Source organism: Belonocnema kinseyi, chromosome 6, assembly GCF_010883055.1.
Source record: "Belonocnema kinseyi isolate 2016_QV_RU_SX_M_011 chromosome 6, B_treatae_v1, whole genome shotgun sequence".
NCBI lineage: Eukaryota > Metazoa > Arthropoda > Insecta > Hymenoptera > Cynipidae > Belonocnema > Belonocnema kinseyi.
In genome coordinates, this window is record NC_046662.1 from 68,125,206 (window position 1) to 68,150,614 (window position 25,409).

At 29.0% G+C, this 25,409-nt stretch overlaps 1 protein-coding gene and 1 long non-coding RNA gene across 3 annotated transcripts in view; one reads left to right on the forward strand and one right to left on the reverse strand.

Moving 5' to 3' along the window:
- Nucleotides 1-2,316, reverse strand: part of LOC117174454 — a 6,607-nt gene extending 4,291 nt beyond the window's left edge. For both annotated transcript variants that reach the window (XM_033363598.1, XM_033363596.1), the window contains exons 1-2: nucleotides 2,212-2,316; nucleotides 1,978-2,148 (exon numbers count right to left, since the gene is read on the reverse strand). In XM_033363598.1, the coding sequence (XP_033219489.1) occupies nucleotides 1,978-2,148; nucleotides 2,212-2,256 (216 nt within the window). In that variant the 5' untranslated portion in view covers nucleotides 2,257-2,316. The remainder of the gene's footprint in view (nucleotides 1-1,977; nucleotides 2,149-2,211) is intronic.
- The window catches only part of LOC117174455, a 41,794-nt gene that overhangs the window by 5,577 nt on the left and 10,808 nt on the right, over nucleotides 1-25,409 (forward strand). The gene's annotated exons all lie outside the window — the stretch shown is intronic.

Here is a 25,409-nt window from a genome sequence, read left to right on the forward strand (position 1 = left end):
TCTTTGAAAATTACCTGGGATGATTCCTTTTATTAAATATTTCTTGGTTTTATTTGAAAGCAGCTGATGCTGAATTATTTAAATTTGATAGTTGTAGTTCTTAGGGATTGTGTAATATTTCTGTGAGGCTGAATATATCTACTACAGACTTGAAAAGCTGTGTGTATAGATTATTTTTTATTTGAAATATTTTTTACCATTTTAATTGGTGGAAGGTGAGACTTGATTGGTTCAATTTATTAAAAAAAAACTAGGAGAGTTGTGTTTAGTCATTATTTTTATTTTAAACTTTTTTTGCGATTTTATTTGAAGGCAACTGAGAGTGGGTTCGTGAAACGTGATAAGTGTAGTGTTTAGGGGTTGTGTAATATTAATGTAGGAATATGCATATTAACTGAAGTATTGAAAAATTGTATGTGATAATTATTCTTAATTCGAAATATTTTTTACTGTATTAATTGATGGGAGGTGGGGTATTCATAAAGTGAGTATTTCATAAGTGACGTGGAATATTACTTTGGAGATAGATTTATTAATAGAGTGTTTGAGAGCTGTTTGGGGTGGTTAGTTTCAATTTGAGATTGTTTTGGAGGTTTTATTATATGGAGGGTGTGACTGGGTTCTTTAAATTTGATAAGTGTAGTTTTCAAGTGTTGATGAATGTTACTGTGGAGATGAGGATATGAAAAAGATTTTTGGGAAAGTTTTGTGGTAATTATTTTTCATTGAAATCTTTATGGCTTTTTTATTTGAAGACAGCTGAGAAGGGTTTACTTAAATGCATCAAGGGTGTTTTTTTATTTGATTTTCTTATTGTAACTGCGGGGAAGTAGGTATAGTTTAGAGTTGACCATTGACTTTTGATTTATGTACAAGCTCAAACCTACGGTATATTTTTCTCGTACTTATTCCATATATTTTTCTTTAGGATTTTTTCAAGTGTTGGGGTTGATTTTTTGAAATAATTTATGAGTGCTTTTGGAAGTCCAAAAATTGCACAATATTCGGAAATGTTTATATTTAGACTGTGTGCTTAAATTATTTTAAGGTTAATTTTTAGGAGACAGGGTTTTTTTTAAATAATACTTGCAGTCTTTGAGAGCCCAAAAAAGCTCAAAATTGTGGCGCTGTTGATTTTCTTAATTTTACCAATTTTCTGTACAGGGGGCGCAGTAGGCATCACGTCCACTGAAAACTCCGTGTTTTGACAAAAATAAGAGAGCCCAAAAATCGGTCTTGGTGCCAAAGAAGAGCCAAAAAACCCTAAATTCTGATATGCTTACTTTTAGTTTAAGTGCATATTTTGTTTTAAGGGTAGTGTTTTGGAGATAGGGGTTGTTTTTTGAAAATTCATTTTTGCATTTTTAAGAGCCCAAAAAAGCCAAAAATTTTGGCGATCTTGATTTTTTCCATTTTTCAAATTTTATGTAGTGGAGGTGCGGGCAGACATCACCTCCACCAAAAAGTCCGTTTTTTTTGAGAAAAATAATAGAGCCCGAAAGTCGGGATTGATGCCAAAGACAATCCCAAAAAAGCCGAGAATTTTGATATGCTTACAATAATTTTTACTGCATATTTTTTTTTGAGAGCAGTTTTTTAAAGATAGGGGTTGTTTTTTCAAAATTAAATTTTTGCAGTATTTGAAAACCCAAAAAAGCCCAAATTTCTGACGCAGTAGATTTTTGAGAAAACCAAAAGAGCCCGAAAATCGGCATCTGTGCCCAAAACAGCCCAAAATTATGGCATAGATAAAATATTCAAATTCCTTTGTGCAGATTCTAGCGGAACGCAGCTCTTCGCGCGGCATTATTGAGACAGTTGAATCCTAACTTTGGGCGAGTAGGGGAAAGCACAGGAGTGGGGGTAGAGCCCGAGCTCCAATTCGGATAAACGGTACTATTAAGAGCGGCAGTATTGAGAAGGTGGACTGTAATTCGGAAATGCATGAAAAGAAATTGTTAATTCGATTTTCTATACCTTCAGCCTATCTTCCTTCCACTTAGCATACTCGTTTCTCCAAGTCAAGGTAATATCCTCTGTATCTGAAACGTTTTCCTTCTTAATATCTTCTGCTCTAAGGTATGTGTTTTCAGCTCCCTTCTTATTTATGTAGAACATGTATCTGGTTAGGTTGACTTTCATTCCCGTCTAAATCAATTTATTTTACTATCAGACATTTTTTGCTTATTATTTAATTTATGCAATACTTACAGCGAGGGCCAAATATGCCATAAAAAGTAAAATAATCTTCAACATATTGGACAACTGATACAGCAGTTTTAAAGACTTTGAAAAAATGTGGTTAATATTTTTTTCTTGTGGCTTTTATACCATGCGGTGAAAAGAAATAATCGTACCCTGCCACTTATCGCGACATCCACTACTCGCTTTGCTCCCACTATTTACGCAAATTATGTATTAATTACACAGACCTGCCAATAATAGGGTCATGTCAGTTGTTGGAAAGTGGAGGGTCATTGCCGAAGTCATTTTTTACGTAAAATTCGAATCCGGGGTCAGAATGGCCCATCACGTCAGGATTTTAAGATATTTGAGGTTATGTACCCAAAAATGGCGTTTTTGGCTTCTTTTGAGGTTATGTACAGAAGACACAGTATATTTTGGGATTTGAACAACCTCGAACACTCCCAATTACAAATTTTCAAGAGAAAACACCCTGTGGAAAATGTTTGCCTCAAAGTATTTAAAGCAAATGCTCAAGGCATAATGGGACATATCTCGTAATTTGAAATTGACGTAACTTGGTTAAAAAAATGTTAATTGAACTCTGCGACTCTCAAATTAAAGAGGAATAGCAGGACTGTATAAAACAACAAAAGAAAAAATACCAAAAAACGGTGCGTCTTCTGCACATAACCTCAATAGTAGCCAAAAACTCCATTTTTTGGGTACATAACTTCAAATATGTTAAAATCCTGACGTGATGGGCCAATCCTGACCCCGGATTCGGATACGACGTGAAAAATTACTTCGGAAATGACGCTTCACTTTCCAACAACAAACCCATGTTGGCCTGGGTTATTGTTATATTATTATTATTTTTATTATTTATTATACATATGTAAATTACTATTAATTTTGTTTGCATGCGCAAACATTAATCGAAATGCTTGCGCGAAAAAATATTTGTCCAAAAAATGTTGACATCCAATTTATCATGTTTATTAAGTTAGTTTCAATTTTTAAATGGCTAGCAATTATAGACCAAATAGGAAAAAATATTTTGAAAGAGAAATTTAAAATAGTAGATCGCGTTTTAAAAGGAGAGGCTGCAATCAATATTGCAAGAGAAATCGATACTTGTGTTACTTCATGTTACTTAAATATACTTTGATTTATTTATAACATATCTTAGTAGGGAAAATAAAAACGGTTAAAAATAACTTTCAATAATTATTCACAGAGCTTATCAACTTCGGTTCAATGAAAATAATAATTTTTGGAAATAAGTAAATGCATTTACTTCAATCCTATTTCTTAGCAACAAGAAAATATTCTTTAACAGTTACTTTTTAAGTAATTTATATGATAATTATTATATTATTATGTTTCTTTAATTAAATATAATAATGTAATAATAATAAATAAAATAAATTATATATAATAAGAGTATTATTATATTATAATAATTTAATAGTGACTTTGATTTATAATAGACAAATGTCTTTTGTCATCTAAGGAAATTACTCCTTTGTCTTATTTTTTGATTAAAATAAATATTTCTTACATTCCAAGAAATGATTCCTTTGATTCAAAAGTTCGTTAAAATAATTAAATCAAAAAATAATTTTACAATTCCTGAGAATATTAATTAAGTTTCAAACATATTTATTTGTTACAAAAAGTGCATGCATTTACAAATATGAAGCATTTGTTTAGATGAGCAACATATTAGGTTTACATCAATTTTAATTTCTTCAGTTAAAAAGAATATTTCATTTAGTTACAAGAATTAATTTTTCCATAACCAAATCAATATTTATTATTTTAGCAGGAAAAAATTTTGTTTCGATGTAGAGTGCGAAGGAGACTAATCCAAACAAAATACTTTATTAATACATTTAAGCGTGATTTGTTTAAATTAAAAAGCTCTCTAGATTAAAGAAGAACGGTAATTTTTCATTTGCCATTGAAAATATTATTTTTCTCAACTCTAGATAAATCGAACTCTTGTGAAAATAAAATATTATAATACAAAATTTTACAGTCAATATTTTTTTCGTGCGGGAGCGCATGTAACAGGTATTTCCGTCGTGAACAATCAAGTGATAATTGTTATGAAACGCCGATGCTTACGTGTTATCAGAACTGATAAAAATATGAGCTGTTTATGTAATATTCATGAATACTGTTAAAAAAATATATTTTTAGCTTATACTTCTACAATATAACCAAAATAAATGTGATAATTAATGTCTAAAATAGGAATAAAATAAAAAAAGTATCTGGGAAGTCTTGCTTAATTCATTAAATTTCAGATGTTTATATTTTGTTCATGCAAAATCGTTTTTCGCATGTATTTGTATCACACAATTTCTCAATATTAAATAATTGCATTTTACTATAACAATTCATTATTTTCATTTTTTTGTGGCTTTCACATACACTGTGTAAATTTAACAGATTAATCTTAATTCTAAAAATAATATCATTATCGTGAAGTGAGAACAAATGATTTTTTTTGTTACATTCACACACCTTATTTAGTTATATAATAAATCAAATTCAGCAAAACTATTGCTTACACTTTATTTAATAAAAGTTCCGGACAGAATACACTATATAATAACATTTAAGGTAATTCTAATTACATTTTTTTTAATATTAGGTTTAGTGGTTAACCTTTTAAATTGTGAAATCATTCAGCTTACAGTTAGTAATTCTAAAATCTTTTAACATCAAAATATTTCATTTCAGTTCTTTATTTATAATGTAACATTTCCAATTATATTAATTTTTAAATATAGTTTTGAAGATCTAAACAATTAAATATTAATGGTGTTTGAAATTGAAATTTTTCGACAAAAAGTTTTTAATTGATTAAATGTAAATATAAATTAATTAAGGATTCTTAAATTTGAAATGTAGTTTAAATATCAAAAATGTAAATATAAATATAAAAAATAATTCATTTTACAGGACGATTCTGAATTTGTTCAAAATTAAACAATTTATAGATTTTAACTTTAAGAATCGAACTGTTTCAATCTAAGAGCCTTTGTAGTTGAACGAATTTAAGCGTTTTATTGAAACTCTAAAAACTATTTTCATTTTTAAAATAATTTAAAATTAATAGATTCATAATTAAACGCTGTTATTAAATTTTAAATCATATTCAAATATTGTTTCAGTCTAAAATATTCCATTTTTAAACCATTCAAATGAAAAATTTTAATTTAGAAAAAGAACAATTTTGATATATTATCAATATTTAACTTTTATTTAAAATGAGCAACTATAAATCAAATATTCAAAAATAAAGCATTTTTTAGCTGTCTAAAACAGAAATCAAAACTTTGAATATATTTTAATTGTTCTTTTCTATAATGTTGAATTTGTATGTAAAATTGTTGAATTTTTATGTATAAACAACTACTGAAAAATTATTAATTTTTTAAAAATATTTTAAGCTTAAGAGATATTTAGAATTTTTGAAAAAATTTAAACTTAACTTAAAATTTGGAAAGAATTAAAAAAATTTTAAACAAAAATGTAGATTTTTTGAAGATTTTAAACAAAATATTTCTAAGCTTTTTAAACATTCAAAAAGTTTTGAAGAAAATAAAAAAAATCTTAAGCTTCTTTGAAAAATTAAAAATAATTAATTTTAACAGAATATTCAAAAAGATTTTTCGAAAACTTTGATAAATAGTCTGACAAATATTTAGACCTTTTGATAAGATTAAAAATAATTGAAAACCTGAAAAATCTTGAGACAAAACGTAGATTTTTAAAAATTTCTAACAAAAAATGTCGTAACTTTCTAATCATTTTGAAACGTTTCAAAAAAATAAATTTTTGTATCAAGATCCCTAGGAATATTAAAAATATTTTATTTTGAAAAGTTAATTTTAAGAAAATATTTATTGAACACAACATAATAAATATTTTTCTTTAAAACTTCAGCGAATGGTAATAAGCATGAAAACGAAGATAAGTAGTCTATTTTTAATGGAACAATTTAAAAAATGGATAAGGTCGATAAGGCAGACATTAACTTCTCTTCAATTATTTAAACTAAAGATAAGCTTTTTACTAGCGTAATTATCTCCATTGTAATATTTTGTATCGGTTTCCAAAGTTCTAGCGAAAAAAATTAATGATTTTTTTACAAATATGCGGAAACTGAAATGAAATGCTATTATTCCGAATCTGATGAGTTACCTTTTTAAGAAAAAATATGACAAGTGTATTGTAAAACATACTTGTCTTTTAATCCTTTTAATAATCATCATTAAATTTTGCAGAGAGCACTATTGATTCCGACACATTGTGCAGGAGAGAAAAAAAGCCTTCTCAAATATCGAATTCTTAGAAGAAGAAAAAAGAGAAAGCACATTTGAGATTTGATGGAGCTCTAGAGAAGTCAGCAAACACAATTTTGAAAAAGTTCATATTTTTTGAAATGCAGATAGTCAAAAATCGACTGCTGTTTAAACATATAAATTGAAATAGGAAATGTAAAAAATTTAATTGAAAAAATCGTTTCATGATTGAGCACAATTTGTCGAGACAAAAAACTACTTCCGGTTCGAATGTGGATATCCTTTGACCAGAATATCCGGTAGAATTTTAAAGAATATTGAAGCCAATAAAACGTGTTTAAAAAAAACCGCAATTACATTGTTATGCCGTGATATATTAATTTGATTCTTTTGTTAAAATTGAAACAATAACGTTAAAAATTGATCCTTTTTGGTATAAATTACATTACATTGGTTGCAAGTTGAACTACTATGTTAAAAAAATTTGATTTGGCTAATAATTTATCTCTTTCGTTGAAAATGCAATTCTCTTTTTAAGAATTCATTACTTTTGTTATTGAAATTAGTTTCTTAACAGAAAATTTAAATATTTTATCTTTAATTAAAAATGTATCTTTTTGAGTTAAAAATTCAACTAGTTAATTAAAAGTTGATCTTTTATTAGAAGAAAATAATACTGCTTGGTGGGAAATTCATGAATATTATTGAAATGTCGTTTTTTTGTTGTAAAAAATCTTTTCAGATAAAAATTCAATCATTTGATTGCAATTTGAACTACTTGATTAAAAAGTACTTCTTTTGTTGCAGATTTATAATTTTAGTTCAAAATTCATCTCAATGGTTAAAAATGTGATTTTTAAAATGATCATTAACTTTTTAACTGAAAATGTGTATATTTAATATTTGTTTGAAAATTATTTCGTATTGTTTCAGGATTAAAATATTTTGTAGGGAATTCCACTTGTTTGGATGAACTCAACTATTTTTTATGACAAATGGCAGTATAGTACACGAAGGCAGCGAAGTAGTCTTTTTACGGCCGAGAGTGAGTTTAAAAAAACGAGTCGTAGTCGAGGCGGCTTTTATTGCAATAAGAGTATGGTTTTCGAGTTATCTCACGAAATTACATTTAAGCTTGAGGCTAGTTAAAAAGGACAAGTACCGAGTAAAACAGTACAAAAACAGGACAATAAAGTGCACCTTATCGCCCCAGGACGGTAAAGTACCATACAACAAACAATTTCCTTTGTTTGCTGCCCCAAACCACGCCCATCTTTTTTCTGTGGAAAATTAAATTTCTTGGTGGAAAATTTTGTCGTTTGTTTAACAATCCAACTTTTTTGTTTACATTTTTTCTAAGACTCACCTCTTTGATGAACAAATTCATTATTTTGGTAAATACATTTCTTTCTTTCTTTAAGAATTAATTTATTTATCTGAAAATTTTTTGTTCAAAGTTTAAACCTTATCAAGTTGTAAATTCATGTAGTTACAATATGACATTACAATACTCAAATATCGTCTCGTGTTATCGACCAAGCTTCTTAAGAAAACGTTCGATCGTGACGAGATTTTCATTTTTTCACCAGATATTTTTACAAAAAAAAATTTTGATTAGCATATTGAACACAAAAAATTGAGTCTTAATGTTTTTAATACATTTTATATCAATATTTCTATTATTATAAGACTATTAAAAAACTTGTGTATCTTCAATTTATTTCTCCATAGAAAACTGTGCTTTTATATATTCTCATATTTATAATTGACATTTCTAAAATACAAACTAAAATATTATAGCTTTATTATATGACATTTATCTTTAAAACATTTCTGAATACAATGAATAGTTGAATTTTAGATAATAAGATTAATTAAAAAAAACAATCTGATAAAATTGTTATATTGTCAACAGAAAGTTTATTTTTAACAAAATATCTGAACTTTTCACCAAAATGGTTGGATTTTCAAACTTAAAAGACAAAGTTTTAACCGAAAATAGGATGGTTAAATTATTAGTTAAAAATATTAATTTAAGAAAAAAAATATTTTAAATTAATTTGTTGAATTCTCAACAGAAAATTTTATTTTTCACCAAATAATTGAAATTTGTACCAGAAACAAAATAGTTTAATTTTGAAGCCAGAAAGAGGAATTTTTGATCACACAGGATAAATCTTCAACAAAAAATAGTATATTGAAATTTTTAGGTAAAGAAAATTAATTTTCAACAAAAAATGTTTTTAATTAAATTTTTGAATTCTAAATAAAAAATTTAATTTTGAACCAAAGAGTAGATGGTTTTATTGAAATAGTTGAATTCTTAACCAAAAAAGATGAATTTTACATAAAAAATAGGGTATTTAAGTTTTCAGTAAAAAAATTAATTTTTAACAAAAAAAAAACAAGATTTTAAATCAGAATGATGAATTCTAAACAGGAAATCTAATTTATTTTACCAAAATAGTTGAACTTGTAAGCCAGAAAGACTAATTTTCAACCAAAAATAGTTTATTTAAATTTTCAGTTAAAAAAAAACTTTTTCAATCCGATTTTTAAATCCTCAAAGGAAAATTAAATTTTTAGTCAAATAATTAAATTTTTTATCAAAATAGTTGAACTTGTAAGCCAGAAAGACTAATTTTCAACCAAAAATAGGATATTTAAATTTTCAGTTAAAAAAAAACTTTTTCAATGTAATGAATGTGATGAATTTTCAACCAAAAATAGGACAGATAAATTTTCTAGCTAAAAAAAAATAATTTTCTACAGAAAAGGATGAACCTTAAATCAAAAATAGGGTACTTAAATTTGAACTGAAAAAATTATTTTTCAACCAAAAAAATCCAATATTTTAAATCAAATTGTTGAATTCTCAGCAGAAAATTTAATTTTTACCCAAGTAGTAGAACTTTTTTATAATTTATACAGATCGTACTTAATTTAAATTTCGAATCTTATAAATATATTTTAAAATATTTAAATTGAAAAATAAATACTTTTGCACTGATTTTTTCTTGGACGAATCTCCATCACTACTATTATGATAGGGGCTCGAGGAGTGTTCGAGAAATGTCACATAGCTAGTTAAATAAAAATATTGTTTTAAATGTAATAATTGAAAAAATTGTAAAATAATAAAAAAGGGTTGAGGGAGGAGTGAAAAAATTATTATTTGAATCTGATTTCGGGGTGTTTTTAGAAGTTGAGGTAATTAATCAGGATAACCTGTGATTTAAAACTAAATTTCGTTATCACTTTTGGGTAAAACAGAAGGGTTGACATTTTTTAAAGCTTGAAAAATTCAAACCTTTTATGAAATTTTTAAAATAGTTTAAGGGTGGCAGTATAGGATTTAATGACTAAAAAATTCCGCCCATTCCAAATAAATCGTCCAAGCATTTTTATGTTAAAATATCAGCAGTTTTAAAAATCAGCTTTCTGCAGAAAAAATCAAATTTTCTATTTTGTAAGAAAATAACATCTTTTCCAGAGATTACAGAAATCCTTTGTTCGTTATTGTTAATACAATGAGGCAGGGTGTCCGTGAACTTCATTTTCCTGATTTTTTCTTGACTAATTTTTCATTTTTCCTTAGCATTAACAATCAAATACCAGCATTTTAGAGTTGTAATGCTTCTGACATAGAATATTTTATAAAAGAAATACAACAGTATTTCAGATATAAATTTAAAATGTTCAAAATTATTAATTTAGTTTGAAAAATATGTTGTTTGTGTTATAAAAGATGGAATATTAACAAAATAATTGATTTTTACACAAAAGAATTAAATTTTTATCATAATAGTTGAATTTTCAACCTAAACAGACAAATCCCCAACAAAAAACTGTCACAGTTTATATTTCAATCAGAAAAGACAAGTGAAAATGAAAATTTTTGACTCAAGAAATAAATAAATGTTTATAAAAATTACTGAATCTTCAAGCCAAAAGACGAATTTTTAAACGAAAAATATGACTTTTCAGCAAAAAATGAATTTTTCACGAAACTGGTGCATTGTTCCCCAACGAGAATGAAATTTCAAACCCCGAAAATTAATGTTATACCATAACAGGTGAACTTCCAACAAAGAAAGATCAATCATAAAAAAATGAAAAAGTTCCATTTTAAGTTAAAAAATTAATTTTAAATGAATAAAGGCACTAAACGGTTCAATTTTGAACCATATCTATGGCTTATATCTATAAGATTTCAATAAAAGTCCTTTTCAACAATTTAGTTTAACTTGTACCGAATTAGTTGAATTCTTAATAAAAAAAGGTTAATTTTTAATTATAGAGTTTATTTTTCAATTAAAAATAAAAATCTGCATCAGAAGAAAACGTCAACAGAAAAAAATTAATCTTTTTTGGTTGGAAGTGTAATTATTTTGTTGAAAATTCGTCAATTTTTGGGAAAATAAGTCTACTTAGTTTAAAATTAAACTCTTTTGATTGAGGATTTACCTATTTCGTAACAATTTTTTTTTTGGTGATAAATTGAACTATTTTTGACTTAAAAGTAATATATTTTATCTTTTCAAATGTCAGCTATCACATTTTTCGTTGAAAATTCAACTTTTTTATGTTGGAATTACAACTATCTAGCTAAGAGTTGAAATACTTTTTTAAAAACAATTTTTGTTGTTGTTGAAGATTCATAATGTTAGTTGAAAATTGATCCGTTTTGTTGAAAATGTGATTAATATTTAAAAAATTAATCTGCTTTATTTGAAGATTCAACTATTGCGTTAAAAACGATCTTTTTTTTGATGATTTAAAATGTTTTTGTTTCAAAATTAAAATCTATTTAGGTGAAAATGTAACTTGTTGTTTAATCAGTTACTTTTTGGTTGAAATTTTGATTTGCCTTATCTGACATCTTTAAAAAGTGTTTTTAATATTCTCAGAAATATTAAAAAAAATATTTTTATAACCTTAAACATAAATGAACCGAAAAATAAATATTTATTGAAATTTTTTTTTCTTACGATTTTGTTTGGCTTCAAATCGAAATAGTTATACTCACTCTTATAGCGCGCATAATATTAAATTAAGAATGATAGATAATTCTGATTTGGTATTTTTCACAGAAAAAGTAGACATAAAGTGGGAATTATCAGTGATAATTAGTCGATGTTCGCAGTTTTCAATTAAGAACTACAACTTTTTAAATGAAGAATCATAAGTCCCTAATACTGTTCTCTTTCGAGATATTCAGTGCTGAAGTTTCAGCGAGTACGACTGGTCCGACTTTAATTATCCAGGACTTGTTTTCTTCTTTATTAAATTCTCAACAGCCTTCCTTCCTAGAGATCGTGTACTCAATACGAACTCGTGATTTAAAATTGCAAAAAGTTTCACGTAGCCTTTTTACTCAGGAACTGGATATCCTAGACATTTTCGTTAAAAGCAGGAATTTCTACCTTATCAAATATGAATGGAATGAAATGAAATGAAATGTTTTGTACATTTAGTTGCAGCGGCATAATATTACACCAAATATTATGAAGCGGACTTAATTTTAGAATACATTTTTTAATAAAAACTTGCTAATTAACTTAATTAAAAGACACAAAAAGATATGAACGCTTTTAAACATCTGAATAAGTGAGTAAATAATTGTTGGAGAACTATTTGTTTTATGCTAATGAAATTACCGCCATTGGTCGCTTCTTATATTATTTATCAGTAAATTATTTTTTTTTGTCCTAAACCAGAAGCTCAACAAATAATCGCCAAATTCACTTATATCTAAATTTAACAAAACAAATAGTCTAAGGACCAGCGACACTGGACCTTGCATTCAATTTGGGTCCTATTTTTAATTTTTTTTAGATTACAGTTCATCAAATTCTAAAGAGCTTGACGCTCTAAAATATTGTTTCCTCTAAATGTTTGTTAATAATTTTTCCACTCAAAGTATGGAAAAACTGAAATCAGGAAAACTTTATATTATTTTTAATAAATGCTTAGGGACTCGTAGAATACAAATTAATAGCTTATTGTTCCATTTATTTGATATAAACCAATTTTATGCACAAATTGAAAAATAGTCTTATTATCAGTAAAAAAATTTGTTTGTGTTAAGAGTGCTTCATATTAATGTAGTAATGATATTCAATTACAAAACTAATTTAAAAGTTTATAATAACCATTGTTATAAACAATTCTTTTGGCAAAATATTACAATTTGAGATTTTTCTAAATTATAATTTCGTTCAATTACCAGAACGACTTCAAGTATTCCTTATAATAATAAATATTTAATAATACACGACAAAGTATAACAATTTACATTTTTATAAACAAATTAAAAAATGTGGTCCTTTTGCATAGAACCATTTTTTGCACTGGAAATGATTTAAGCTATTGGACGTTATGGTTTTATCAAATCTAAATTTTCTTTGATATCCAGGATGGGTATAGATATTCCTTAAAATAATATATCTTCGATAATATTTGGTTAAATGTAACAATATGAATAAAACGACTTTTTCCAAGGGAAACTGCCAACATTTGAAATTTGTTTATCTAAATTGTTTAGAAAAATTAAAGTTGTTATATTTTACTAAGTATTATCAAAGATACCATGTTTTGGAATGTCCGTAGCCATTCAAGTGATCAAAACCTTAAATTTGAATATTTTGTCACGAGAATTATTTCTAACAATGTTATTGTTAACTTGTCAAATACTTTTGTAAGTAGCAGGCGTTCGTCCAACAGCTTAAAACATTTCCAGTGCAATTTTTTTTTTTTATGCAAAAGGGCAAACATTTTTAATTTTTTCATATAATTTGTTTATAAAAATTTAGCTTGTTATATTTTATCGTATAATCTTAAATATTTATTATTTTATGAAATACCTGAAGTTGTTTCGGCGATTGAAGGAAATTATAATTGGCAAAAATCTCAAATTTTAATATTTTGCCACAAGAATTGTTTATAACAACGTTTATTATCAGCTTTTCAATTATTTTTGTAATTAAATGTCATTTCTACATTAATATGAAGCACTTTTAGCAAACAGAAAATTTTTGTTTGTTGATCATAAGACTATTTGTGAATTTGTCCATACAATTTGTTTATAACAGATAAATGGTATAATGAACAATTTATTTGTATTTTATGATTCCCTAAACATTTATTCAAGATAAGATAAAGTTTACCTAATTAGTTATTTAGGCGTAAAAAATTGTTATATACAAAATTTCAGTTTCTCCATGCTTTAAGTGAAAAAATGATTAATAAGCAAATAGAGGTGACAAAAGTTCGGCTTCAGAATTACATGAACTTCATTTTTTTAAATTCAAAATCGGACCATAATTTGAGGCTCCAGACATTTTTAAACGAAAAAAGTGCATTTACTTCCACTTTGCACGACACAGTGGGGAAAACATTGTTTCTTGGTTTAAAATAACGTACGGAACACAAATATTGACCTTTTTGGACAAAGAAAATTTGAAAAAAAGGTAATAAGATTTCAAAGATAGTTTTCCATTTTGTCTATTAAACGTTTCCGGCGCTGGTCAATTACAGGAAAATGGCTGAAATCGCTTAAGGTTGATTGTGTAACATTTATTAAAGATGTTCCAATATTCTGTAATAACTAAAAAAAATTTGTTAAACAAATTATTTGGTTGTAAAAATGTTTTCTACCATTTACCTTAATTTTACGTTTTTTTAAAGTTATTTGGCAAGAAATTTGGTTAAGAACAATATACTGATTAAAAGTTTCTTCTCGAGATTATCAATATTAATATTATAAGCAAATGCATTAATAAGTCATTTTTCGAGAGGAAAATTTGTATTCTTCGATGTTACAATTTTCAATTAGTAACTTTGTGATAATTTCAGCAAAAATTGTGATTTAAGAAAATCAATTTTACGATTTTTTAACACAAATTTAATAAAGAAATGAATTATTTTGGCATATTTTTATGGAAAAATTAGTTTTTCTCCATGCTAGTCCTTTCAGTTAGGAGCTTTATGACAATTTCAGCTAAAATTATAATTAGTTGATAAATTTGATGATTTTATTAAACAAATTTAATAAACAAATGTGTAGTCAGGCATATGTAGACTGAAAAATTCGTGTTTTTTTATTTGAAATTCTTAAACTAGGGACTTCATGATAATTTCAGCAAAATGTATAATTTTGTCATCAATTTTATGAATTTTTTAAACAAATTTAATTCGGGTCTTCATAAAAAATCTAGCGAAATTCATGGTTAGTCGACAAATTTTATGACTTTTCAAAATAAATGCATTACTCGGACATCTGTGGAAGAAACATTAGTTTTTTTCTTCAATGTCAGCCTTTTTAATTGGAAAGTTCATGATGATTTTATCAAATTTCATAATTCGTTTACAGATTTCACATTTATTCAAACAAATTTATTAAATAAATGCATTATTCTTGTCTATGTCGCTGGAGAAATTCTTTTTTTTTTTTCGTTAAAATTGATGCAGATGCCCGAACAATGATATTTTTTCAAATTAAATTTTTTTAAATCATACATAAAATTGATCAAAAAATTATGAACTTTGCTGAAATTCTGATGAAGTTTCTAATTAAAAAGTTAATATCGATAAAAACAAATTTTTCGGTCGAAAAATGCCTTAATAATGCATTTGTTGATTAAATTTGTTCATAATATATTATTAATAATAAGAATCTCAAGAATAAATTTCTTCTTTATTATCATTCTTTTTTAAATCTCTTGCGATATGAAAAATCGTAGAAAACATTCTTCCAAAAAGTAATTTGTTTATAAGATTTTTTTTATAATATAGCATTAAAACATCTTTAACTAATGTTACTTTGTGAAACTTAGGCGATTCTAACAATTTTCCATTTATTGCCAAGAACCGGGAAAGCCAAATAGAAAAAGGGTTATTTTTTAGTAACATCCTGAGAATATCATTGTTAATATTATTAAAAAATTGCATTAATCAGGCATTTTTGTATAGAAATTTTTTTGTTGATAATTTTTTAAATTAAGAATTTTATGATAATTTTAGAAAAATGGTTAATTTGTTGACTAATCCTAAGATTTTTTAAACAAATTTAATTAACAAATGCAATATTCGGGCATTTTCAGACAGAAAAATTCGTTTTTTGTTCGACGCCGACTTCTTAATTTAGGAACTTCATGAATTTGCGATCTTCATAATAAATTCAGCAATAATCACAATTAGATCATACATTTTATGATTTTTTCGATGTTACTCTTTTTAATTGGGGACTTTATGATAATTTAATAAACACTCATACTTAGTTGATAAATTCCAGGATGTTTAAAAAAAAATTTATAAAAATATGCATTATTAGGATTATTATTTAATTATAATATTAATATTATTAAATTTGTTCATAAATATCATAAGAATAATCAACAAATTATGAATTTTACTAAAATGATCATAAAATTATTATTATTAATAATTTTAATCTTAATCTTAAGGTAGAATTGCATAAAATTGTTAATTAATAAAATTGACATCGGAAAAACCGAATTTTTCTATCGAAAAATGATTGATTAATGAATTGGTTTATTAAATTTGTTTATAATATTAACAATGATAATCTCAATAAGAAATTACTTCATAATTATATTTTTATTATCCAAATTTCCTACAATATAACCCACAAAAGTTTAAAATTATTTCTTGCGGCGGTTCGTTATTACCCTACATGGAAACTATCATTCCTAATGTTTTTATTAATATCCAGGATGATGCAAGGTTCAGTGTCGCTGGTTATCCTACTGAAAACAAAAATCCTAAAGATTTTTTAAATTCTTTACCTGCTTTTTAAATCTGCTTCTTTTTCTAGCGGAGATACTATCAACTCTATTATTATAGAATCTGGTTCTAATAGGATAAATTGTTTTAAAATATTTTACTACAATAACAAAAAAAACTGATCTATTTTTTTGATAAAACTTTGTGTTTTATGAATCTTGGCCAAGAGCCACAAGAAGTTAAATTGAGGAAACTTATCATTACTTTATTGGTTAAAAACTGTTTAGTGTTTTTATGTGATTAAAATGTTTGGTTTACCCCTGCGCATAGCTTTAGAAACACCTATTTGATTTTGATTTATCTCTAATGGTTTACATTTTTTTATATTATACTGAATAAGGTTAAATATTTTAGTATTGCACATGGCTGAAAAAAAATATAATACACCAAATAACTTTCAATTTTCTTTATTTCATTATTTTTTTAAATCATTAAAAATAATTTTGATTGAATTCATTCAGGTTCATTTATTTAATATCTATATCGACAATAAATGTTGCTTAATTATTTATATGAGTTTTCAGTTTATTGTATTTATGTTTATATTTTTTCCAAAATCAAAAAGTGATCATTAAAAATAATTGATTGCGAGTATTAAAAAGTACATTTTTTGATTGTGTTTCAGAATTAAAATCTAAAAATAAAAAAACCTGAAAAAATTATTCATAAACGTATGTAATTAAAACAACTTGGCGGGATTAAATATATTGTCTAGCCAATCGTTGATAAACGAAATTATAAAGAAAGTTTTTAACGGAAGAAGAGGACTTTTACAATAAATTTTATATATTGGAGAGAACAAAGACATTAAATCCCATAAATATGTTATAATTTTCAATTTTTGTTTTAAAATCATCATTCTTAATTTTACTGCTTCCTCATAGAGGAAGCTTTGTAATGATAGCTTTGTCGAAGAATTTTAATTTATATCAATTAAACCTTCTTCAATTTCAAAATATCTATTACAATGTTCTAAATAATTGTCCGGATGTGTGTGTTTTGGTGGGATTTGTACACCATTAAGCCATTTCCCTTTCGGGGTAGGCGTGACTCACTCGGTAGGGGAAAGGAGTAGTGTGTGAAAGGGATAGAGAATTTTTAGATTGATCCAGAATTCTCGTCTCTTCTGCACTACATTCTTTTAAAATTATTTTGTTACTTACTTTGTCCATCAGGGTGTTCCCTCATATTATGCGCATGAATCTCATGTCATTTGCGTTAATTTTACTCTTATCTTTTTCTTGATAAGTCCATGTCTCACCACCGTAAAGTACAGTCGGTACAAATATAGAATTATGTATTGCCATTTTGGATTTATTTGATATATTTGTATGTACACTTTTTGAAAACTCAAAAACTGAACTATTTTATTGGTGAAAAGTTTGACTATGTATTGAAAAACGCGGAAATTTTCTATCAAATTAAGGTCCTTAGACAGTGTACTTTAAAAAGTTTCAATGGTTTCGAAAGGACTTAAAACAAGATGATTTTAACGACTATCGGATATGACGTAGTTGTAAATCGACCCTCATGTTCTCTTGTGTTTTCTGTAACAGTTTCGTATAAATTCTAAAAGAGGCCGGTCATGTATACTCCATTGGGGAAAAAGCCAAATAGAAAATTTTAAATTTTGAATATATGCACTTTCTTAAAATTGAGCTTCTATATGCAGTTACTAGGAAATCTGGAAATGTACTTAAAGATAAGTAATTCATATCAATTTATTATAATTTTACGATAAAAAAAGAAATTTTAAACCTACAAACTAATAATAACGCTGAGATTTTGAACCAGGGGGACTGACGTTATAACTACAATCGCCACCATATGACAATTTGATACTTAACTTTGACATGATTTCGACTTAGAAAATAAACTTATTGCATAAAGGTGTAAGTTGGGCGTATAATCTAAACAATGAATAATACAAACTACAAAATAGCCTCGGAAAGGACTGGAACTTCTAATGACAAAAGGTATGTACACGGAAAATCTGAAGGCCATGTTTCAAGCGACGAATGGAGACTGGGTGTTTAGAATGCTAGGGGAGTAAATGATCTCAAGGTTAAAGAATTGCGTGAAACTATGGACGTGAGGAAACTAGACATTTTATGTGTGCCTAAAACAAAGAAAAAGGGATGCGAAAACAAAGACATAAAAAACGGCGTGTTGAAAGGTGGATTTGAAATATGGTCAGGAGTAGACTGTGAATCACATGGTAAACAAGGAGTAGGTTTGATTCTGAATGAAAGAGCAAAGCAGTATCTCGGAGACCATGGTTTCGTATCTGCCAGACTGCTGTGGGCAAGAATGAAAGTAGAAATCAGAAGACTATTTATCATAGCATGCTACGCGCACGTTGGTAGTGATCCTAGAGAAGTAAAAGACGCCTTCTGGGACACTTTAAATAACACAATAAATATTTGCGAACATGGGGAAAGAATAATTCTACTAGGAGACATTAACGGTTGGGTGGGCATCCAAAATCAGAATACAGAAAGAGTATCAGGTAATTTTGGGGATCCAAGAACAAACTATAACGGAGATAAATTAGTTGGTCTATGCTTAGAAAGGGGTCTGTTTATTACAAGTGCTTGGTTTAGGCATAAAATGATCCACATGTACACCTGGTCTAAAGGAAATAGCCGCAGTATAATTGCCTTTGTTGTTGTGGATGAAAGACTTAGAGAGTTAGTCAAAGATACAAGGGTCTTGAGGGGTCCTGAATGCAATACTGACCATTACCTTCTGATCTCAAAAATTAACTTAGGTCGGGGTTGGAGAAAAAAGGGACCCAAGAAAGCAAAACAAACGCGAATCAAAATTGAGAACCTACAGAAACCGGATGTGCGAATAGATTTCCAAAATAAGATAATCGAAAGCATAGATAGGGCACTATAGGAGGACCGTATAAAAAACGAAGATATAGAGGGCACCTGGACAATGCTACGGGATATCCTTGTTAGATGTACCATCGAAGTGTGTGGTACCGAAGTTGTAGGAAGAATGTCTGGTGATGCGTGGTGGAATGATGAAATTCAGGTTGTCCAAAAAGCAAAGAGAGAATCGTACAAGAGAACTTTGAACATCGCAAGTTTTAGCAATGAGGAAAGAAATAGACGTAGAAATGATTATAGACGCGAAAACAAGATACTCGAACAATTAGTTAAGGAAAGTAAAGATACAACTAGAGCAGAAGAAGAGATGAAAATACAAAACGACTTTGAAGGAAGCAGGAAACTACTTTATAAAAAATGAAAGGAAACAAAAGTACTGAATTTGTCAACATGAGAAATAGTAGGCGGGAAATGGTATATGATGCAGACGGAATACTAGAGGCTTTCAGAGACTATTTTAGGAGACAATTCGGAGATGAATCTATAGGGCACCACAACTGCGATGTTGAACACGATACGATGGAAAACTCCATTGAGAAAGTCTGTGTCACTGAGGTTAGGGATATAATTAAGAACTTGAAAAACGGTAAGGCTGCCGGGGTAGACGGTATTAACGCTGAAATGCTTAAACACGGTGGCGCGTGCATACCACATAGACTGTGCGAATTGATAAATTCATGTTTCGAGATGGGAGGCGTCCCAGACGATTGGAAAGAAGCTATTCTCGTACCAATATACAAGAGAAACTGAGATAAAAGCGAGAGCAATAATTACAGAGGGATTACCTTATTAAGCACCGTAAGTAAAATATATTCAAAAATACTTATTCGTAGGGTAATGAAAATAACAGAAGCAAAGATTTGGGAAATCCAAAGTGGGTTTATGCCAGGAAGGTCATGTACGGATCAAATATTTAGTTTAAGGCAAATAATAACAGAAAAAAGTTTGAGAGTAGGAAAAAAAGTTTTCTGTGCATTTGTTGACCTAGAAAAAGCTTTGGACAAGGTAGATAGAAGTAAACTTTGGGAAGTCCTGAAAGAGTATGGAGTCAATGGATGGCTCCTACAAGCTGTAAAAGCAATATATACAGGTAGCAAAGCGAGTGTAAGAGTGAATGGGAAACTAAGTGACTGTTTCGATATTATTCAAGGAGTTAGACAAGGATGCGTTATGTCTTCATGGTTATTTATATTATTTATGGACAAGTTTTTTCAGAACGGCTCTCTTCGACGAAGAGTGTGTGGATCTCGAAACAGTAAGGGTACGTGGGTTAGCGTTCGCAAATAATTAGGTTGTTATGGCAGAGTCTTGCGAAGACTTGCAAAGAATGTTGAATAAACTAGATGCAAGCATGAAAAGCATGGGCCTCAAAATTAGCGCAAATAAAACAAAAACTATGGTGTTCGAAGGAAAGAGTGAGGAAACACTATGCAATATTTTATCAGATTATGAGAGAATGGAACAAGTTGATAAGTTTGTATACATTGATAGCTTATTTACTAGAGACGGGAACATAGATGAGGAATTAGATAGACGCATAAACGAAGGTGGCATTTGTAAGTACCAATATTTTTAAATTGAAGAACGACTTTCTAAAAGCATTTATTTCATTTTTTTGGTACTTGATAATACTTTAAAAATCGGGTTTTTATAGTGAAATTTTTTTCATTGACCTATATTAATAATATTAATACATTTCATTAAACAGTAAGAAAGTCATGGTCATTCATATTATATTTAAAATCGATTTTTATAGTAAAAATTTTCTTCTTCTCATAATTTAAAGTGGATGTGAGAATAGAAAATAAGTGCTCATTCTAGACGAATCAATCGGCTTACAATGCGGATACATTTTATTGAATAGTAAGGAAGCTATGATAAATGCATAAAATTTGAAGAAATGGTTTTTATAGTGAAACTTTTTTCACTAACATAATTCAAAATTGATGCGAGAACGGAATTTTCTAATAAAATAATTCTGACCATTTTCGTAAACAAAATAATTAGGCTGCGGAAGGGATAGGTTGCGATCGAACTTTTTCCTTCCCTTTTGCAGTTTGAAAAATTAGCATTACATATACAAAATCTGATTTATCTGATTTGTCATTGCATTTGAAGAATTGTTTGGATTATTTTGTAATTTTATAAAGTTTTTGTGAATTTATATTTTTAAATTGTTGAAATAAAAACTTTAATTGGTCTATTATTTGAAATATCACTAATGCTTCCTCTATGAGAAAGCATATACATTTGCTAACGAGAAGCAATGTGCTTATGAAAAGCCAAGTGCCGTTTTAGAATGTTATATGAAAAAATATTTCTTTTATTTTAACTCTTTTTGTGCAATTATGTTTCACAAATTGATTTTCTTAAGTATTTTTTAAGCGACATAATTCTTTTGAAGCCTTCTTGTGCAATTCTGTTGCACCATTTGTTTTTTAAGTTTACGATGGTTTAAAAAATGTACTTTCTAGTATTTGAATTATGTCATTACGGAAAAAGGATTGTTTTTCACATAATGATTCAAGAAAATAAATCGTAATAATTCATGTTAATTTATTATTGTACTTCGCGCCTCTTCTTCAAGATCACACTGTAGTACTCTCTCATCTGTGCCGAACAACCACAATTTCAAACTTAAAAAATTTAAACCTCGCGCTATCTTGAGCGCCCTCTAGCTGTGCCAGCGTGCTATCCTTAATTTCGTCAGTCTACTTTCATGTATCGATAAGCCACGTCATATACTCAGCCAGATAGTAATTATAAGTCATACGGTAAGCGACATTTTTAGCTTAGGTTCTTCATATATTTACTTGTTTGAAAACAGCTACGCAGCTGCAACTACATGGATTGCCAATCTTCTCGGTCTGCATCCAATGGTAGCTTGAGAAACTGTTTCTTTTGGTTTTTGTTTCACATTTGGTCTGCAACCAGAGGTCTGTTTTTGAGGAAACAAGACAGCGCCTTGCAAGGCGTTTGTCTAAAAACTTTGTCTCATTCTACATTGCTCAGTACTCGGTTTGCAATCGACGTATCTGAGATTTTATACAAATCACCTCGGTCTGCAACCGCAGGTTTTTTGTGGTATGATTCGAAGTTTCTTCGCACACTGTATAAGGAACAAAAGTACTGTACTTACTTTGTGGAAATGACAAGTGTTGGTATGACAGATGTCCTTGAAATCTCCTTTTTGCATACTCCGTTTTAAGCAGGTAATATTTTTCATTATTTATTTTCATTTTAGATAGTTGAAGATTGAATGAGTATAGATATACGGATGAAGACCTTAATTTAGAGACAGAGGACAGAAATGAGGGTCACGAATCTGTGTAGCAGAATACCGAACATCCTGTCCCCAATGGCTCGCAGCTGGAAGGTCAATCCCAAGATAAGCGTGCAGATTCTGCGCAGAATCAACTTAAGACTTCTGTATGAACTCCGGAAATACTGACTGATGAATCGGAAAACAAAAACCCGAGGAAAGAGATTCTGTACGAAGAGACTGGGCGTTTTGGATAAAAGACTCGTAGAAGAAACAAATTTTAGCTCCAGCCTTACATTCAGATTAGGCAGTAAAAGTAGAAGAGGTTAGAAAAAATGGTTTACCAAAGGTTGAGAAGGAATCTTTGCAAAAGAAGTTTTCCGTTCCGCAAAACAGTTTATTTATCAATCCACCAAAATTAAATCCTGGGATAAAAGTATCAGACATTAAAGATGCTGTAATAAAACGAATGCTCGGATTGTACAAAAACAGCACAGAATCACTGCAAGTATTGCTGGTCTGACTAATGTAGTTTTGATTGTATTAAAACTTCTTGTCAAAGAAAAAGTGTCTATTTTAGAGCACATTACTGGCTCGATAAGCCTTTCAGATCTTCAACATGAAGCATTGATTCGAGACACTCTAAAGTTAACATCTCGATTTTGAGCGGGCAGAAGTTCCCGCAGAATCAGAGAATAACACAGGGACAGCGAAAACCAATGTACCAAGGGCAGCAGGGTACCCGAACTTCAAGAAACGCATTTAGGCTCCAATGTAGTTAGTTACTACATGTGTTTAATGTTTTAATGTTACTACATGTGCACAGTTAGTCGTTAGTTAAAATTTGCCGGTTTTTTCAATAAAGAAAACACTTGATCCGCAAGGGAATCTCAATAAAAATTTTATTTAAAGTATTGACCATTAGATTCTACACATTTTGCCCATCTTTCAGGCAAATCATGGATACCAATCCAAAAAAACTTTTTCTCTTTCAATGAAAACCATTCGACGAGCCATTTTTCGATTTCTTCAAAATTGGCGAAGCGCTGCTCTGCGAGTGAGTGTCCCATCGATGCAAAAAGGTGATAGTCGAACGGGGCGAGGTCTGGAAAGTACGGCGGGTGCGATATTATTTCCCAATTCAATACTTTTAATGTGTTCTTTACCACTTTAGCGGTATGAGACGGTGTGTTGTCATGTTGTAGAATAACTTTGCCATGCCTTCGGGCAGAGTCCGGCCGTTTTTCGATCAACGCTTGTTTCAAATTGACAATTTGTTGTCGGTAGCGATCCGTATTCACCGTCTGACCAGGTTTTAATAACTCGAAGTACACCACACCACACTGGTCCCACCAAACACAGAGCATTGTCTTACGGTCAAAGCGATTTGGCCTTGTAGGCGATGGGCCGACCTCACTAGGTGAAAACCATGATTTTTTCCTCTTCGGGTTCTCGAAATAAATCCACTTTTCGTCCCACGTAGCAATTCGATGCAGAAAACATTTCCTTTAGAACCTTTCAAGCAGCATTTCACAAATGGTTTTTCGATTTTCCATTTGTCTATCGTTCAGTTGGCGTGGTACCCATTTTTCATATTTTTGGATTTTCCCATGGCTCTTAAACGTTGGCAAATTGCTTCTCGGATCACATTCAGTGTTTGTGCCAATTGTTGTTGCGATTGGGTTGGGTCTTCATCCAATAACGCCTGCATTTCCTCGTCTTCGAACTTTTTCGCTGCAACAGAATGTTCATTGTCTGTTAAATCGAAATCACCACTTTTAAATTGACGAAACCATGTCTCACGTATTCTTATCACTGAAGCATGTTCACCATAATTTTCTACCAGCAATCGATGAGCTTTAACTGCTTTTTTCTTTTAATAAAATAAGAAAAACAACGAATGCCGCAAATGCGATTTACTTGGAACAAAACTCGACATATTCACTGAGGTAAGCAACTATGATGCTATTATTTTGGCAGAATGGAATTTTGTATTTTTGAAGGTTATTGTCCATAGAAAAATATGACATAGATGCCAAATCATAGAAATTTAATTTAAACCGCTTTCGGAACCTCAGTGGTCGGAAAAGGCTCAAATAATAGAACATTTAGTTCAATTAAAAGAAAAAGGTGCCATTAAAGAAGTTCAGCCTATCGAAGGGAAATTTCTGTCAAGAATATTTTTGGCTCCAAAACCCGATGGCTCCAATCGATTAATTTTAAATCTCAAAGATCTTAACCAGTTCATAAAAACAGATCACTTTAAACTCGAAGATGAGAAAACAGTTCGTAAACTGCTTTCTCTGAATTGTCATATGGCTACCGTCGATCTTAAAGATGCCTATTATCTCGTACCTACCTCTGATTGAGACAAAAAATAGCTTCGATTTAATTTTCTAGGGATAATTTATGAATTCGGGTGTTTACCCTTTGGGTTAAATGTTGCACCCTATGTCATTACAAAAATTTTGAAACCGGTACTGCCATATTTAAGAACCTTAGGGTTAGTTTCAGTGGAATAAACATTGATGTTATTAGAAAAACTGCGGGTTGGACCAATAAATCAGAAACTTTTTCTAAGTTTTACAAGCGTGACATGGGGTGAAATAAAACAGCGTTTGCCTTGGCGATCCTAAATACGGATTAGTTGTATGAGATTTAAATTTAAGTTAAACAGTTATTTTTTCATATATTTCGCTCGTAATCTGAAATACATATTAATTTACTGAAATGATAAACCGTAATAAACTTTAAATAGCTACAGACAGCGCTTCTTCTGAATAGATGACTTCCCTCCCAAACAGTGTTATTCCCAATTACTAACTCTGTATAGTAGGAATGGAAGCTTCTAATGTGTCTCCTAAGGGTTTACATTTTTCTTACACCTTCTCTATTCCTTTACACACCCTCCACACACTTACTTGGTGGTGGAAGGGG